Here is a 19,669-nt window from a genome sequence, read left to right on the forward strand (position 1 = left end):
TTTGTATTGTACACAATGTATATATGAACACATTCAGTGTAGGTCTGTCTACTCTAAAAGAATATTATATGAACAATCCAAGACAATAACAATAACACCTGTTACTTAATTCCAAGTCTTTTTTCACATTTTGTGTAATTTGTAAGCCACCTAGCATTATAACTATTTTTGTTGAAGTTTGTTTTAATAATTTGCTGTTAAGAATTACCTCCTGTAGGGTTCTCGCCCTGTAGAAATCTGTATCTGTAGTCATTAGCTCGTAGCATATGTGGTTCATGTTTAATTTCTTGGATTCTGTCCATTCGTCTTTCAATCTCTTTCTTAAGTGCTTTTGGTGCATGGTGACCAACAGAAACATGAGGACCTCTCCGCGACTTCAGAGCAAACCTCATTATCTGTCGCTTCGCAAAGATGAATAATATCAAGAATGCCTGTAGAGAGAAAAAGCATAGAATTCACATTATAGCGTTCATAATACAGAAAATAGCAAAATATAAAACGAAGCAGAGCATCATGGGTATTATCTGGTTAACTGTGCACAAACTCCAAAATGATGAGTGGCTAAGCCACTTTAAAATCACCTTTCATTGACATTCAGCAACTAGTATTTCAATGCAAAATATTATAATAGGTGTATTGAATTTTAGTTTTCTGTCACTATTAAAATGACATTGTTTAACGCCATGACTGTACCTGAGAATCCAGAAGGGGTCCACAATTTGAAATTATGAATGTTGTGGCTGTAAAAGTGTGACCAGTGCATTTTTTTCACAGTGTTTTATCTGTACATTTTTTTTTTGTATTGAATGCGCTATGTCAGTCGGCCATTTTGAATTTGATCTGTAAACCGAAATGATGTGCACCAGAGACTTATGATATCTAATGTATGTACCAAGTTTGAACGAAATCCATCCATAAACAACCGAGATCCAGTTCCGGAATGCCAGAAAAGCTTGATTTTTGATGATTTTTATGCACAAAAATGGAGACCATTCGGCCATTTTGAATTGGATTGTCAAACCATGGATGTACTAACATGGATGTTTGTGTTAGTACATCCATGGTCAAACCAATATATCTGTATATCTATAATGAATATTTAAAATTTGAACATAATCGGTCAAAGCATGTCAGAGATGTGGCACTAGAACCATATTCATTACTGTCATCGCCATATTGTTTTGAACACCAAAACAGCAACATTGCCAGCTAAATTGCTGACTGCTTTGGTGTACGCATCTGAAGTTCGTTATCTTACTTGACCTCCTCGGATCAACTCATTTTTAAGAGGGGGTGCCGCTCGACTCAATGTGGGCAGTGTAAGTAAGCTTAAGTTAGCACACGGCTATTTCTCTCAGTGTGCTTGTTTTGTTTATTATTACAGCGAGTCTCAGAAGTATTGGAGCAGCCAATTTGCAAATCCGCTAACGAATTGGCTAACTGCTTGTGTTTTGACTAAACAATTAGCTTTCTAATCTCGCTGGCGCCGACTTGTGGTCGCGTCCACTCTGGACGAGTCTATATTGCATTAGGGGACATAATTTTTACCTAGCCTGGAATTGCTTTGTTACGTGAGGCATTATAATGTATAAGTAGTTTCCCTGTAGTCATAGTACAAATGTAAAGTAAACAAAATTATCGAGAGTGATTTTGGATTTGTTAAAAAAATAGCCGAAATGCAGTGACATTGTCTAATTTGGGATGGGAATTGTCAAGCCAGTGTATAAAATAGTGAACACAAATTTTCGTAAATAATACTGATGGCAAAGAAAGCCCATCGCGAAGTGTCTTAAATATAAATATTATACTAAAGAACGGTATGTCTCTCTTGGAGGATGTAGTGGCCTTGAAAAGGGGCCACTTTGTTTAGGTTTTCTTAATATATAGCGGATTATATTTAAAATCTGCAATGTCGGAAGAAACCTCTAGAAAGTTCCGGCTTGATCATGTCCAGGGCATCCAGAAAAGCGAGTTCAGTGAGCCGATTAGCAAATACGTCATTTCTTTGCAATTCTCGTTTTTGATGTCGACAACAAAGCTAGCGGGTATTAAATTGTGAGCTATATGTAGGCTGAAACAAGAGAGGGACTTGTCTGGCATCGAGCATCTGACGGAGAACGGGTTATGCAAAATTACCGAAACAATTGTCCATCACAACAGTGTCGCCTTCTCCAATAAACAGCTGACCATCTACTACTTCTTCATTCAGTGCCTCCTCAAAAAGTTTTAACTGCTCCATCCCATTTGAAGGACCGCAGAGAATATTGAAATGGGTTACACCAAGCGGGCTATGCAATAAATTCACGGTAAAATTTATGTTGGATGTGTATCTTTGCACTTCCACTGCCAGCTGACCGACTAAAACATGTCCATAGACATGATTGCCTGCCGTGTGTTTCACTTCCACTTCATCATGTCGATATAATTCATAATTCTGCCCGTGTTATGTTCCGTCAGCTGTTCTTTCGGAATATATGTAATTTTTTTTATATGAGTAGTCTAAATCTCACTTGAATGTGTGGTATATGGTTCTTGTGGATGGCAGCGTGTTAGGCGTACAAACACCCTCATTCAACAGCTTTTCTTTCACTTCGCTAGCTGACATAGATGCTTTGTTGGCCTTCAAAATTCAGTAAATTCCACTACTTCGGTGGTCCCCTTTGTATGTGAGTGACCGGTTGACTTAGAGGCGCAAGTTTTTCGACTATGCCGTGTATAGTACCAGTCTCATTGGCTAAATATCGCAGCGAAAATCCATTCAGCCAATGACGTACTATATATGACCGGGTTGTAGGATCAACGAACCTAGAATTTTGCATTGTGAAATTATTAAAATAGTCGTGGAAAAAAGTGTATGTGTGTTTTACCGATAGAACTTTATTGGACTGGACAGCGCAATGTAATAATAAACTTGTGCACAAAACTTCAACAGAAAGAACGTTCCATTATAATTTTGGGGTTGTCGCTTTTAGTGCGACACTGTACATTGAAATCGGGGATGTAATCCTTGAATTGATTTCCAGAACACTTGACTTGTGTATTCGTATTCAGTGCGCGTTTCTTTTTGGTGTTAGTTTGATCCAAGGTGGTCAAGTAAGATAACAATCTTCAGACGCGTACACCAAAGCAGTCAGCTGGCAATGTTGCTGTTTTGGTGTTCGAAACAATATGGCGGTGACAGTAAAACAAATTGATGTGCATATGTATAATTACAGTCCCTCTATCCCCGGTCTGGAAACGACTAGCGCTCTTTTGTCTTGAACCGCGGGTAAACAAACCATTCACACCTGGGAGGAAGTCAAACAGATTACAATACCGCCAGAATATTCATTAAATTCAGCAAATTTACCATCATGCAAAGCGATACCTCATTGTATGACTTCACTTTGACTTCAAATTTGGGCAACCACAATGTAAACAAAACATGTAAACAAAATTAGCACTATGAAATTTGGGGTTTTTGAACCCTTATACGCATCAAAACCAGTCTACCAACTCATAAACATCCAGTTCCTGCCATGTAAAGAATAATATCCGGAATTAGGTTCATCTTTTAGTTTTAATAGGGAAAAAACTTCACGTACCAACATGCTGACATCGCTAAACAAATCTTGTCAAAATGGCGTCGTTCATGTTAACATAGTCGATCGAAAAACCTGTGATATTTCTGATTTTCGGGGGTTCATAACAGTTCAAGTCAACTATACAATCAAAGAAAGCTTAGAAAGAACTCCCATGTGCTGAGAGTATTGGAGACACATTAAATATAATTCGAAATTACTTAGCTGAAAACTAATTATGCAAATCAGAAAATTAATATGACCAGATTTGAGTGTAAAACTAATGAGGTCTGCGCAATGTAACAGAAAATCTATGTCTCCAAGTTTAATTGAAATGTGATTAGAACCAAAAAATTATGAATTATTATGCTTATTAGGGAATTAATATGAACAGATTTTTACCCCAAACTAATTAGGTTTGTACATTGTCCTAGAGCATCTTTATACTAAGTTTCATTGAAATGGAATAATTAGTACCGTGAAAACTCCAAAATTTCGACCCCTCTAAAAATTCGATCGCCTATTTATTTGCCGGGTTTCGGTGTTTTATTTACCTCCAAATTTTCGATTCCACTAAAAATTGCCGACTCATTCTTATTCGAAAATTGCGACCAGTTTTAGTTTTCCCACAAACGAAAAAAAAACGATGTGAGCGTTCAAACGGGACCTTCCTCGAAGGCATGAATCCGGGTTTCTGATTGACTGAGAGATTTTTATTTTATTGGTAACGAAAATATATTCTAAATAAACGAAGTTTCAAATAAAAACGAACACAAAAATCTCGGCATGCTGCGTTTCTGAATTGTTGATTATTACTGTACTCAGTAGTGATTATAATAATGTACACAAAATAAATTTGTTGAATGGTTATGAAATACAAATAAAAGTCAACTTAGTTTCATCGTAAGCGAATGATTCCGGTCTCGTATAAACGTTTGATGCTGTAGGATATCCGCCATGTTCTCTTAGGTCAAATAGGTCAAATCGCTAATTAACCAATCAAAAAGCTGGATGATGCCAACGTGTTCAAATTACCATAGCTTATTTAAATATGTTAATGTTATTGAACGCAATGCGGAAGAGATTGGTGTTGTAGTACGATGTTTTGGCTTGGATTTTGATGCGAAAACGGCATGATTTTTTTTAAATAAAAAAATTTGTTGTTTTTAAAAAATAAACTGGTCATCTGAAGAATAATTTAACATTGTTCACAGTGATAACAGCTCATTCTCGAAAGGAAGCTTACCCGCTCACGCTAGTCACGATAAAAATCATACACGTGTACTCTTGAATAGACAAACGTCAATGACTACGGTAAAACTTAGACTCTATTTTAGCCGGCAGGATTGATTGAAATGTCCGAAAAATGACGCCAAAATACACCTTAAAAGTCCCATTTTATTTTCTTAAATCCCATTTTATTTTTTAATCCAAGGGCGAATTTACGGCAGAATTTGGTCCCTCAAATAAGGGACACGTGAGCTTTGATTCTAACTGGATACATTGCACTGGGTCGGGGAGATAGTTTGCTAAACTTCCATGCATCTTTTGTCCAATGGGTACCTGTACTTCGAACATTCGCAAGTTTTTCTAGGTAGTGCGAGACAGCTTTGTCTTTTGACCTATTAGTTTTGTGCTGACCTCTTCTCCGCGTCTTGATGTTTTGTTTTGCTTGTCATAATACTCACCGATTGATGACTTTGTTTAGATTTTGAGTTACAACTCGGCCACGACCTTTGCTTTTACCGTGAAACATGAGGAAGTTTACGTCAATTGACGGACATTGCATTTTTTAAAAACTAATGAAGCACACTGTCTATCATCCCCATTTTTTCATTTGCTGATTTCTATTCTGAAAAATTCGACCGTTCGAAAATGCACCTTAATTTTGACTCTAAAAACACGTCACATATCTAACACCAATTATTTAAAACCGGTCGAAATTTTGGAGTTTTTACGGTACTTTAGATATCAGTGTGAAAGCTTAAAATTGGTTAATTATGCAAATTAGGTAATTAATATGTACAGATTTTAACCCACAATTATTCAGGTCTGTCTATTGTCCTACAGCATCCATGTACATTCATTGATATGTGATGTATAGTACCTGAGATATCAGTGTGAAAGTTGGTTAATTATGCAAATTAGGTGATTAATATGCACAAATATTTACCGGAAACTAATTGGGTCTGCATAATTCTAGATTCATTGAAATGTGATGATTTGTACTTTAGATATCAGTAGAAAAGCTGAAAATTAATTATGCAAATTAGGTAATTAATATGCACAATTATTTACCCTAAAACTAATCAGGTCTCTGCATAGTCCTAAAGGATCTATGTACCAAGTTTCATTGAAATGCGATAATTAGTACTTGAGATACCCGTGGAAAAGCTGAAAATTAACTAATTATGCAAATTAGGTGATTAATATGCACAAATATTTATCGAAAACAATCAATCTCTGCATAGTTCTTGAGTATGTAAGTACCAAGTTTCATTGAAATGTAATGCTAACTACTTATATCAAATGCTGAAAATTAATTAATTATGCAAATTAGGTAATTAATATGTACTGGTATTACCATAAAAACTATCAGGTCTGTGCAGTGTCATATGACATCTATGTACCAAGTTTCATTGAAATGTGATGATTAGTACTTGAGATATCAGTGGAAAAACCGAAAATTGACTAATCATTATGCAAATTAGGTAATTAGTGTCCACGGATTATTACCAAAAACTAATCAAAACCTAGCATTAGTTCAGAGCATCTATGTACCAAGTTTCATCAAAATCCAATGAGTGGTTGTTTAGATATCAGTGGAACAGTCATGGAACCACTAAAAAATAGCTAATTATCATGCAAATTAGGTAATTAATATGCACGGATTTTTACCAAAAATTAATCAAATCTGCGCATATGTTCAGAGCATCTATGTACCAAGTTTCATCAAAATTCAATGAGTGGTTCTTTAGATATCAGTGGAACAGTCATAGAACAGCTAAAAATTAGCTAATTATCATGCAAATTAGGTAATTAACGAGCATGGATTTTTACCAAAACCTAATCAAATCTGCGCATTGGCCCAGAGCATCTATGCACCAAGTTTCATCAAAAACCGATGTATGGTTCTTGAGATAGCAGTGGAACAGTCGGACACACATACACACACACACACATACACACATACACACATACACACATACACACATACACACACACATACAGACACACTAACTGCAAAGACTCCCATTTTGTGCTTCGCACATGGGAGTCAAAAACTAATGACTTTATTCGATGCAAAAGTATAAAACAATGCTTTAATTTTTGTATATAAATGATTTTTTTTAGCACTGAATAGCGAACATTGTCATTTCAAATGTCGCCATTTGCATTTACGATCGAAGAAGCATGCATAAAAACCGATCAATTTAACGTAAACAAGTCATTGAAAATGACACAGTCCCCGTTAAGTTCTCTTTGTGCTCGTCATAGTAAAGCAGAGGGGTTGTAGCGAGCGTGTCCTTGAAATTTGAGTTCCAAGTGGCGTATACAACAGATTGTTTATTTACATCAAAACACGTGTTTCGTGTCATAGTAATATGGCTAAAATAAAAACAGCCGTTATTCAGCCATCTTTGATCTGATTATGAAACACACTGATATGTATGATGTATGTGCCAAATACGAATGAAAATGGTACATAAATTGTGGAAATATAGTAGTAAGGCCAAAAAGTCAGATGGCTGTCAATCGGCCATCCTTGACCAGATTTTGAAACAAATTGTCATGGACATGCATCCTAACATGTATAAAGTACATGTATGTGCCAAATTTGAATGAAAACTGACAGAGCACGTCCAAGATACCGCATAAAAAAACAAAAACAAGATGCCTGCCAGTCGACCATCTTTGATCCAATTGCGAAATAAATCGTCATGGACATGTATCCTAACATGTATAATCTATGTACCAAGTTTGAATGACAACTGACAAAGCATGTCCAAAATACAACATTTTCAAAAAACAAGATGGCTGGCTGCCAGTCGGCCATTTTGAATCGAATCGCTAAACCACTGCATGTGCATATGTCCCACATAAGGTACTAGGCACATGCAAAGAATGAACGGAATTGGTCCACAGGATTCTGAAATATGACGTTGGATAGACTGACGCACGGACAGACGGACACACGGACAGTCGGACGGACAGACTCAGGAACTCATGGACGGTCAGGGACATGTATCCTAATATGTATGATCTATGTACTAAATTTGAATGAAAACTGACAAAGCATGTCCAAAATACGACATTTTCAAAAAACAAGATGGCTGCCAGTCGGCCATCTTTGATCCAATTGTGAAATAAATCATCATAGACATGTATCCTAACATTTATAATCTATGTACCAAGTTTGAATGAAAACTGACAAAGCATGTCCAAAATACAACATTTTCAAAAAAACAAGATGGCTGCCAGTTGGCCATTTTGAATCGAATCGCTAAACCACTGCATGTGCATATGTCCCACATAAAGTACTAGACACATGCAAAGAATGAACAGAATCGGTCCAAGGGATTCTGAAATATGACGTTGGATAGACGGACACACGGACGGTCGGACGGACAGACTCAGGAACTCACGGATGGTCGGGGACATGTATCCTAACATGTATGATCTATGTACTAAATTTGAATCAAAACTGACAAAGCATGTCCAAAATACGACATTTTCAAAAAACAAGATGGCTGCCAGTCGGCCATCTTTGATCCAATTGTGAAATAAATCATCATGGACATGTATCCTAACATGTATAATCTATGTACCAAGTTTGAATGAAAACTGACAAAGCATGTCCAAAATACAACATTTTCAAAAAACAAGATGGCTGCCAGTCGGCCATTTTGAATCGAATCGCTAAACCACTGCATGTGCATATGTCCCACATAAAGTACTAGGCACATGCAAAGAATGAACGGAATCGGTCCAAGGGAGTCTGAGATATGACTCCGGACGGACGCACGGACACACGGACGCACGGACATACGGACGGACGGAGACCGAATTATAAGTCCCCGTTTTCGGACTTCGTCCGAGCGGGGACTAATAAAATGCGGTAATGACACATAGTGACACATACCGTATTATCCCGGGCACGCGCCCCTCCCTGGGCAAGCGCCCACCCCCTGTTTTCACAAAAGTTACATGTTGGGGACATCCTCGGTTAAACGCCCAGGGTGATTTTTAGCCAAGAACAGGGTCAACAATAAAGTTTTATTTGTCAAAAATGAACGCGTTCGATTTATTTAAATAGTGTGTTTGTTACGGTAGTTCTCTTTTTGGAGTGTGTGGTGGCCCTGAAAAGGGCCGCTTTGTTTGTGTTTTTACGTAAAAACTCATTGGAACTTAACGACGTAAGATGAACCACGCAGCATGTGGCGCACACGTTCTGCTTTCTCTTCATTCACGATGAATCCAATATTGCAATATTGCAACGATCCATACCTTGGTGAGTGGTTTGAAGCACTTAGCCTTGGTTTCAAAACGTAGTATTTCGCGGACTGTGAATCCATAACGGGAGCTAGCACTTTTGAGACATCACTTCGTAAACTTGCTACTTTCTTTCCATCCTTCATCACAGCTATGGCATTACGGTCATGTTGATTATTTTTCTGTCGCTGGAGAAAAAACATTTTGCCGACCTCAAGTCTATTACGATAACCATAATGAGGCATGCCGACGATGGGAACTTGTTGCATCATCGTTATTTTTGTAATTTTGTCACGTGTGTGGGTGCGTGAATAAATCATGTTAATGAGGTCGACCAGAGTTTATTTTCAGTCTGTTTTTTATGCATCGCCATTTGGATATGTTTATGCATTCACAATAGTTTGTAAACATTTCACATCAGTAATAAAAGGTTTATTTGTTTCATAACCCTGTCTGCTATTCTTCAGTAATTACGATGCGATGTATCAATACGTGCGTGAACAAAATTATGCTAATGAGGTCATCGCCATCTTGGATTACAAGCGGTAGTTTTTCCCGGCCGTTTCGACTTGTATGCACTGATCACGGTTACTAAAAAAGTAACCGTGCATTGATTACAATACTTACCATACTTTGTAGCCAATTTCAGTGAGTAATACAACTTCATTCGCTGACATAAAACAAGTTTTATTCTTGAAATTCGACCCCGTGTCTTAGTGTTCCCACAGTTCTTGACCGAATGCTCACGTTTATTGAAACCTCGCATAAATCAAGAAATAAGTACGTGTACAAAGTGTACGAAAGCATTCCTTCATTTGACCTTATCATACGATCACAAAAACAACTTTTTAAAATCTTTTTTGGGGTGGTCCTCGGGTAAGCGTCCACCCCCATTTTTTCCCGATTTTGTATGTTCAGGCCCCTGGGCGCGTGCCAAGGGTAATACGGTAATAACAAATCAGCCCACCAATTTTTAATGATATGTTTTGACCATAAAATGTCAAAATCGAAGGCAAATATTGGTTTCGCGCCGAGAAGTAGGGTAAATAAAATAGAGTTCATTTCAATCACCCCAAAATCATACACAAAAAGTTTCTGGGTGTAAAGGTATGAAAATCTGTTGCAAAAATGTGTCGCTGCTGGTAAAATAGATGAATTAAAGAACTACTCGCCGGCTAAAATATGACCTTACACAGATATCGTGATTAAAAAATTATGTGAAAAAGCTTGAATTCTGGAATAAACAACTAAGTTTTAAAAAAACACATAGCACTGACGCGCCTTTGCCAGGGAGGGAGGCCAATTCACACCTAATACAATGACCGTTTCCAGACCGGGGATAGAGGGACTGTGGTATAATATTATGTATGTATGTGTGATGTTTGAATGTAATTGGTCCAGGCATGTCTAAAATATAGGTCCGGACGCTCGCACAGACACACGAACGCACAGAGGTCAATTCATAAGTCCCCGTTTTCGGACTGCGTCCGAACAGGTCTCATGCCACTAATTAACCAATGGCTGCTTGTAGCCCCTCAATTTAAATGCCTTGAAAGAACCAATGAAATTTTTTAAATATTTTTTTTCTCAGGTGCTCCCTGTTTGAGGGCGTAATCACCTGGGTCAAAGGTGAGACCAACATGTGGTCTTTTGTTTACTACTTAGCGGCTGTGTACCTGTGGGTTTATTCTGTGTGGATTTGAATGTTCTAATCTTGGTGTTTTTCCAGTGATTTCTCTAGGTGCAATCTAAATACAGTAGGTGTGTCTTGTTTACCTGAGATTTGTAAGAGTTTGAGCTGGCCAACATGTTAGTTTTTTTCATATGATTGATTACTGGCATGTTGATTTCCCATTTTTGAACCATGTTTTCAACTTTCTTCGTCATTTTTATATAGCAATCTCGTCATATGTTAACATTGTCGTCTATGGAAATTCAATTAGTGGTATGAGCCCAACAGGGACTAATAAAAGTGCCTTGTTGTACTGGTACAGTATATAACAAATAATTTTACTCACCACGCCTCCAAATCCAATGATCAAGATGAAATGAACAACTGACAACGTCGTTGCCATTTTTTCAATTTTACCACAAGCTCTCTGAAAAGAAAAGAACACCGTCAGAACAGTGTAATTCGGCGTTTTCCATGTATTTTCAAAACAACGAAACATTTATGTACACCGCCATCTTTTTTGCTCAGCCTCGTTCACGCAATTGATGTTGTGATTAAATCTTACCAGTTCCATGCCCGTCTTAACTACATACTAATAATACTTATAAACTGTGAAATGTATTTATATTGAGGTGATCTAACTGTAACATATTGTCTTACTCAAACAAGAATATGACATTGAACGAGTCTAAATGTATGGGTTAGTTGGAGGTCAGGGGTCAATGCAGTTGATAAACGCCGGATGGATTCGTGTTCAGAAGATGTGTCTTCGGGAGAAGTAAACGAACATGATGTTTTGGTCGGATTAGCTGCTCTTCCAGTTGAAGTTTCAGAAAAACGGCCTACTTGTGACAGATGCAAGTAAGTTTAAAAATTCTTTATTTCCTGTAGCGGTAGTCGTTTTTTTTATTTGTTGCTAGACTACTAGGAACACGCGCATGTTGTGAATCAATGCAAATGGACGAGAAGTTACAAGCGATTACATCATCAAAGCCAATACTTTCATTTCTGTAGGTGGTATCAAAAGTGTTTTATAGTTAACCCAATGTTGTCACATTTCCTTTTATTTATAAAAAAAAGTCATCAATTGTTTTATGATACAATACATATATTAATTTAGGGTGTGATGCGTGCCTCGAAAAAACAGTGACACTACTACATATTTGTTTATGCGCCTAGTCTTCAACTATTAGCTAGAGAGGATATTTTTGTTTTGATTCTTTCAAGTTCTGATCTTTTTATTTGTAGTAGTCTAGCAAAATTTGTTTTTCATGTTTTATAATTGTTTTAGCTTATTTTGTTTGTGTTATTTTGGACTTTACACTAGCTCTGTATTGTGTATGTGCCAAATAAAATATCCTATCCTATCCTATTCTATTTGCATATTTATACATTATAGTATTATTTTATTCCGTTAGTGTGTATTTAAGAAAATATTCAAGGAAATAAACGAATTGTCATTGCCATTGTCTACAAATGAATATACGTGATTTAAAATGGTATTGTTGGATTTTTTCTTTGCTCGATTGGACCATAAACTACATAGTTTGTATAGTTACATGATCTGACAGTCAACATTTGTAACAAACTTTTCCATCATTATGGGTGCTAACTGCTGCTGATACCAATACAAATGTAAATGTTAATAAATAATAGATCAAAAACAAAACTAGAGTTTCTATCTGTCTTCACACAAAATGAGAAACTATAGAATGCTGGGTATTAAATCTGTTATGTTTTGTTCTCAATAGTCGTCCTACTAGAGTGTGTTTATGTCCGTTTCTACCAAAAGAAAGAGTAAAAATATCTACAACCCTGTACATAATACAGCATCCACATGAAGAAGTTAGAGTTTTAAGAACAGCACCGATATTGGATATGTGTTTACAAAAAGATAGAGTACACATCATTAAAGGACGAAGATTTGCCAGGTAACAAAGTCTTTCCTATTGGCTCATCACAATGGTCTTCACTATTGGCCAATTACAACAGCAGTTGTTTAATCAAAAAGTTATACATGTAGGCCAAGAATAAAATTTAAAAAGTCAACTGGGTTTGAAAAAGTTATATATGTGAATATTTTTTGTTAATGTCCATATCTTTTTTTATTCATGGTTCCAAATGATAGATCTAGTCACCTACTGTTGATATTTTATATATTGCAGGAATCAACTTGTTGACAGAGTCACCTCAAATCCAAATACTTTACTTCTGTTTCCTTGTCCGGATGCTGTTGACATAGAAACAATACCAACAGATAATGGACAGTCCTACAATTTGATTCTTATCGATGGTACCTGGCCACAAGCAAGAAGCATATTTAGCAATAATCGTATATTTAAAAAACCCAGACCAGTAAGTTGAAAGTGAACAAAACTAGTGGTTACCACTAGTCACAGGTCAATGGTGTGAAATTGTCATACTTACCTCTAGTCATACAGCAATAGTGTGAAATTGTAGTACCGGTAGTTACCACTAGTCTTATGACAATGCTGTGAAATTGTAGTACTGGTAGTTACCACTAGTCTTATGACAATGCTGTGAAATTGTAGTACTGGTAGTTACCACTAGTCATATGACAATGCTGTGAAATTGTAGTACTGGTAGTTACCACTAGTCTTATGACAATGCTGTGAAATTGTAGTACTGGTAGTTACCACTAGTCTTATGACAATGCTGTGAAATTGTAGTACTGGTAGTTACCACTAGTCATATGACAATGCTGTGAAATTGTAGTACTGGTAGTTACCACTAGTCTTATGACAATGCTGTGAAATTGTAGTACTGGTAGTTACCACTAGTCATATGACAATGCTGTGAAATTGTAGTACTGGTAGTTACCACTAGTCTTATGACAATGCTGTGAAATTGTAGTACTGGTAGTTACCACTAGTCTTATGACAATGCTGTGAAATTGTAGTACTGGTAGTTACCACTAGTCATATGACAATGCTGTGAAATTGTAGTACTGGTAGTTACCACTAGTCTTATGACAATGCTGTGAAATTGTAGTACCGGTAGTTACCACTAGTCTTATGACAATGCTGTGAAATTGTAGTACTGGTAGTTACCACTAGTCTTATGACAATGCTGTGAAATTGTAGTACTGGTAGTTACCACTAGTCATATGACAATGCTGTGAAATTGTAGTACCGGTAGTTACCACTAGTCATATGACAATGCTGTGAAATTGTAGTAGTTACCATTAGTCATATAGGACAGTGGTGTGAAATTGTACTAGTTGCTACTTGTCATATGGAAATGTTGTGAAATCCTAGTAGTTACCACTAGTCATAAGGCAGTGATGTTAAATATTAGTAGTTACCACTAGTCATAGAGGACAATTGTGTGAAATTGTAGTCATTAGCTATTGGTTAATGAATGGTGCAAATTTTAATGGTATACTAGTATGCACTAACTAATGGAATTGTTATTTCTATGCAGGTTAAGTTATCTTTGGATGTTGTCAGTGAATACGTGATTAGAACACAACCTACTGATGCCGCTCTGTCAACAGTAGAAGCTGCTGCCGTTGCCTTGGTAGCACTAGAAAAGAAACCAGAGTTAAAAGAGGCAAGTGATCCACTGTCCACGGTGGTTATGTGGATGTTTGATTCATAGAGTACAAATCAGACGCATGATGTCATGAACTTCTTCTTTATTGTCATCAATATGCCTGTTGTCTCATGGAACACGGGCTACTGGTTCAAACATTACGGTATATTTGCTTTGTTTAAGGGAATTTATTTTATTGCTATTTGAGTGAAATGTACTAGCATTATACAGTCACACAACCCAAGACAATAATGTACATGTACTTATATGAGCAACCTGTGCATAAAGATCCTTTGTCTTATGTGACCAAACTTTAACCAATATTTTTACAGGTTTGTCTTCCTTTAGAGACCAAATTATTAATTAGCATTCAGTTAATAAAAAAAAAATTATTTTTAATTTTTTTATCAACTTGATGGATACAACTCAAATATTATGTCAAATGTATGAGTTGACGTCCATATAATTAATCCAACCTCCATGTAAAAACCATCTGTCTATAAAGTGGTTGGTTTGACTGTCCTAGAATTGTTGCCAATTTTGATGTGCACCTATATACACATACACCCATAAATTCTATGGAGTGTGTTTCAAGCTCTGTAATTTGAATATGCAGTCTACAATGTGCTTTACACCGCATAGGAGTCTATGTGCACATGGGCATTAAATAAATCTTTGGTATGTGCGGCTGAAACTGTGTAGTGTTTTTGTATTTTATATATCAATAATTTAACCCCAATGTATATATGTTAGTCCACATTTGTACTAAGTCTAAAAAATAATGAGGGGTCCTCCAGAGCAATTTCTCAAACTTGCATCGACCAATTTATTTCAAACTTGGTACAATGACAATGCATGATGTTCACCAGGTTGGTTCACCAGGTTTTTCATAAGATATACCGTACTCAACCGTGTCAGCGCCCAGGGTTCTCAACTCAGGGTTCTCAAAATTGGTGGCCGCCCACCCGAGCACTCCCCTCGGGAAAATTTTATTGACAATTTTTATTCACCATGTGACATTTTGAGGGGGATATTATGTTTTTGAGGGAAAATATAATTACGAAATTAGTTGCGTTGTCATTGACTTTAACAATGCAGAAACAGAAATGGTCACAAAAAATATGCACATTTTATTACAATATTAATTACATACCACCCGAAATTTAATAAAATTTGATTTGATATCAAAAATATTAGAGTACGTTGGAACAAAGTCAAAATCTTCATCATTATCTCCACTGACAAATGTGTTGAATCGTGCACAAACTCTTGATGAAAAGCACTTTCCGCCATGATGTATTTGCATGACCTGCAGCAACGTCCTTTGACCTGATGGGTCTAGTTTGTCATTAACAAATCAGAATGCTGTGTTACTGATGCAATTCTTTCTGGTAACGCAATGCGGAATTGAATTATTGATGTATGATCTTTAGAAATTGATTTTGGCTAATAAACGACATGGTTTTTTAAAAAAAATGGTAACCAGCATTTGATAGGTAAACTGAATATGGCATGAAATATTTACCGCATTTTACTTTTATCAACAGGTCATTGTTGAAGCATAGTGTACACACAGTTACAGTATTCACAACATATTCACTAATGGCGGTCGATATCCGCACAGTATCGTATAAAAACGATTACCAGTATTTGTTAAGCAATCATCAAAGACCAAGTTTTATATTAGTGGCACTTTGAAGGGGTGGGGCCTTGCCGAATGTGATATGTACCTACTTTTTGTGTTTATTCCGGATCAAATCTGTCCCTACCTATTGCTCTGAATTAAATATTACTGTCTCAATCTTAATCTCAATCTCATATATTTGACGGTGAATGGCAGATATTTGCAAGCATTGTGTGATTTTCAGTTACAGTATTCTAACATTCAATGTTGCTTGTTGGTTACAGATTCTTGCCAGACCTTTGCGAGCATTGTGTAATTTTCAGTTACGGTATTCTAACATTCAATGTTGCTTGTTGGTTACAGATTCTTGCCAGACCTTTGCGAGCATTGTGTGACTTTCAGTTACAGCATGGAGCCGTGCCTCATGTTAGTAAAGAGTACCAGAAGAAAAATGGACTTTACAAAAAACAGACAAGACAAGAAGATGAGAGATGATTGTTAATCATGATGTAGTGAAACAGAGACACTGATTTAAAACTGATACAATCTGTGGTTAATGAAATCACCATTGATACAGTACAGTCTTTTAGATGGGCCGAGTATTCACACAATTACTGCCCACCAGTTTGTCTGGGACAGGTAACTTTCCATTTGGGCTAGTAAAAATTAAAACTTACATAATACAACATAATTTTCTTTGTCTGGTTAAACTAAAGTAAATTTATGAAAAAACAATTATTAAGATTCTCGCAATTTTGAGAAATTTCAAATACTGTATACATCATTGAGATTTGAGACTTGAGAAATTGAGTCAGACTCAAAAACAAGATGTTAAGTTTTGCAATTGAGCATTCTGATTGGTCAAGTAACACTAATAGGATTTTAAGAAACATTTTCTTGGAGGTAAAAATCAATACAAGACATAAAATTAAACACTCTGCATTTTTTGTAAAAATGACATTTGAATATGAAGGCAAAAAATGAGGAAAATATTTGTTCTTGTACCATTTTGAGGAATATTTATTTAAAGTTTTTGTATAAAACTCCCTCCCCCAAATAGTCCTTCCACAAGTGAAACAACATGATAGTGACAGGGTACTTCTAACCACCACCTTGAGTGTCCTTCTGTATTTTGGTCTATGCTCTTATAGTTTTGAATATTGTTATTTACAGCTTTTCATATTGAAAAGATTTTATAAAGAATACAAATTTACATTCTAACTAATACCAATATAGATAAACAATGTGATAATAAATTGTTTTTTTAATTAAAATAGCATGACTATGATATGCATGGAACATCTAAGCTATTACTAATTGTATCCAGTAATTATATTGACCATAATGCAATAGCTGTATACACAGAAAGTGATTTCTGACCCTCACTGTGTTCAAAACTCATAATCACACTACTCGGTGCAAGATGATTTACTTGACACTTGCTGTTCATTGTTGTTGACATTTGCTTAGCATGGACTAAATCACAATTTTGCCTCTCTCTCTTACATGCAATAGGCAACCCCCCCCTAATTTCACATTATTGCATATTGTTTAATCTAATCCCATCAATTGTCTTCTACCTGCATGTACTTTCTCCTAAGATTTAGAATTCTCAGATATTTTGCACGACAGTCTCCGGAGTGCATCACCTGTTTTGTTATTAATAGTAGTGCACCAAATCAAATCAAAAATGTCTATCACTCACTTTTTTAGCTCAGCTGTCGACTTTGTCGAGCGGAGCTTATCATATGAGTGATTGTCCGTCGTCGTCCGTGTCAATGTTTTACTTTTTCGACTTCTTCTTGAAAACTACAAGCCTGAATGCTTTGATACTTGGTGTGTATGTACCTTGGGTAGACCTATCTCAGGTTTGTTCATTTCATGTTGATATCTTCAATTCTCTAATTTTGGTGAATATTTTTGTCATTTTTGGTAAAAAGTGATATTTTCGACTTCTTGTTAAAAACCGCAAGTCCAATTGATTTGATACTACATATATAGGTACTACATGTGGACCTCTCTCAGATTTGTTCATTTTGTGATGATATCTTCAATTCTCTAATTTTGGTGAATATTTTTGTCATTTTTGGTAAAAAGTGATATTTTCGACTTCTTGTTAAAAACCGCAAGTCCAATTGATTTGATACTACATATATAGGTACTACATGTGGACCTCTCTCAGATTTGTTCATTTTGTGATGATATCTTCAATTCTCAGATTTGTTCATTTTGTAATGATATCTTTAATTTTCTAATTTTGGTGAATATTTTTGTCATTTTTGGTAAAAAGTGATATTTTCAACTTCTTTTTAAAAACCGCAAGTCCAATTGCTTTGATATTACATATATAGGTACTACATGTGGACCACTCTCAAATTTGTTCATTTCATGATGATATCTTTAATTTTCTAATTTTGGTGAATATTTTTGTCATTTTTGGTAAAAAGTGATATTTTCTTCTTGTTAAAAACCACAATCATTTATGGTGAAAAATGATATTTTTGAATTCTTGTTTAAAACAGCAAGTCCCATTGCATTGATACTATGCATATTGTTCATTTTCTAATATATCTTCTCTTCTTTAATTGAAATGTGCATTGCTAACAGCGGAACTATCTCAGCCGAGAGGCTGCTTGTTTTGTACATGTATTACTTTTTTTCTTCCTAATTTGATAAATGATTAACCACTGTGATAGAGATGGGCCAAGCAGTATACAACATCGCTCCCTATCCCATCCCCAAAACCTCTGTTACTTGTACTTTATTCCTAAAGCTAAAAACCTCCATGTTTGTATTTACACGATAACAATAAAACTAATATGCTAATTAAGAAATTACAATGTATTAATAAGATAATAAATCATAGTTCAAATTATCAGTTATACTGCAAGTTAGAAAGCACACTCTCCTTGCCTTCAGAATTCTGCATTCATCCCTACAAAAAATCACTGTATGAATACCCCACCTGCAAGTCAGTGTGTATCTATTTTTTTATAAGACATTTATAGGTCAATATTTTCTTATTTTTCAATATTATTCCAAAGTTTTGCTTTGCTTAATCCAAATGTTTCGAGCTGCTTAGTATCATGAAAGAAGAGTGAATTTATTACCTTGAAAAGGTGGATTTTTTTTAAAACATGGTCTCAAGTTTTGTATTTAAAAAGTTTGATATTTACATTTTAGATTCTGTATTTATCCACATTTTTAGGTTATTGCCACACATGTACAATTAAACTATGCACTTGATGGTACTTTTGATATGTAAGACCAAACACAAATAAAGATACTACTAATTCTCAGTATAAGGTTTGAATTGGTACACAAGTTTTGTTACTACGGTTATTCCAATGCGTGGCACCAGAAGGTGAAGCAGTAGCAATTTTATTAACTGACTGTCGATGCAACCATTGTGGCGGATATTGCTGCCCATGTGGGTACCGTTCATTTGAATTGCTGTGAAATTGTTCCATAATTGGATTTCTGACATTCGCACTATTTCCATTTCTCAACTTTTTCCATGACTTGATTGCCATCAACAAGAATAAACGTCTTAGTAATACTCCAAGTAATTCCCCATTAAGCGAATATACAATTTAGCCTTATGCAGGTCGCTCCAATCTTAAAAGTACTTTTCATCAGTACATATATAGCTGAAATAACCAAGTGAGATGTTTGAAGTGTGGTGTCTGAGCATATTGGCACAGTATGAAGATACTGTAAGGGGGGTAATTATTCACTGGGTTTTAATTTAGCTTATTTCGCTGA

At 35.8% G+C, this 19,669-nt stretch overlaps 2 protein-coding genes across 4 annotated transcripts in view; one reads left to right on the forward strand and one right to left on the reverse strand.

Moving 5' to 3' along the window:
- Positions 1 to 11,255, reverse strand: part of LOC100369551 (lipid transport auxiliary protein 1-like) — an 18,424-nt gene extending 7,169 nt beyond the window's left edge. For both annotated transcript variants that reach the window (XM_002730793.4, XM_078008977.2), the window contains exons 1-2: positions 11,072 to 11,255; positions 209 to 431 (exon numbers count right to left, since the gene is read on the reverse strand). In XM_002730793.4, the coding sequence (XP_002730839.3) occupies positions 209 to 431; positions 11,072 to 11,224 (376 nt within the window). In that variant the 5' untranslated portion in view covers positions 11,225 to 11,255. The remainder of the gene's footprint in view (positions 1 to 208; positions 432 to 11,071) is intronic.
- LOC100369401 (tRNA-uridine aminocarboxypropyltransferase 2-like) lies at positions 10,688 to 19,209 on the forward strand. 2 transcript variants are annotated; one of them, XM_002730792.4, is made up of 6 exons: positions 10,688 to 10,814; positions 11,395 to 11,586; positions 12,477 to 12,656; positions 12,891 to 13,080; positions 14,170 to 14,298; positions 16,268 to 19,209. In XM_002730792.4, the coding sequence occupies exons 2-6, from the start codon at positions 11,468 to 11,470 to the stop codon at positions 16,397 to 16,399; spliced, it is 750 nt and encodes a 249-aa protein (XP_002730838.1). In that variant the 5' UTR covers positions 10,688 to 10,814; positions 11,395 to 11,467; the 3' UTR covers positions 16,400 to 19,209. The 2 variants fall into 2 exon arrangements, with proteins under 2 accessions (XP_002730838.1, XP_085363325.1); XM_085507199.1 differs by having other exon boundaries at positions 10,688 to 10,810.
- Positions 19,210 to 19,669: the final 460 nt, after the last annotated feature.

The sequence above is a fragment of the Saccoglossus kowalevskii genome, chromosome 13 (genome assembly GCF_978046115.1).
Source record: "Saccoglossus kowalevskii chromosome 13, keSacKowa6.1, whole genome shotgun sequence".
Lineage (NCBI taxonomy): Eukaryota > Metazoa > Hemichordata > Enteropneusta > Harrimaniidae > Saccoglossus > Saccoglossus kowalevskii.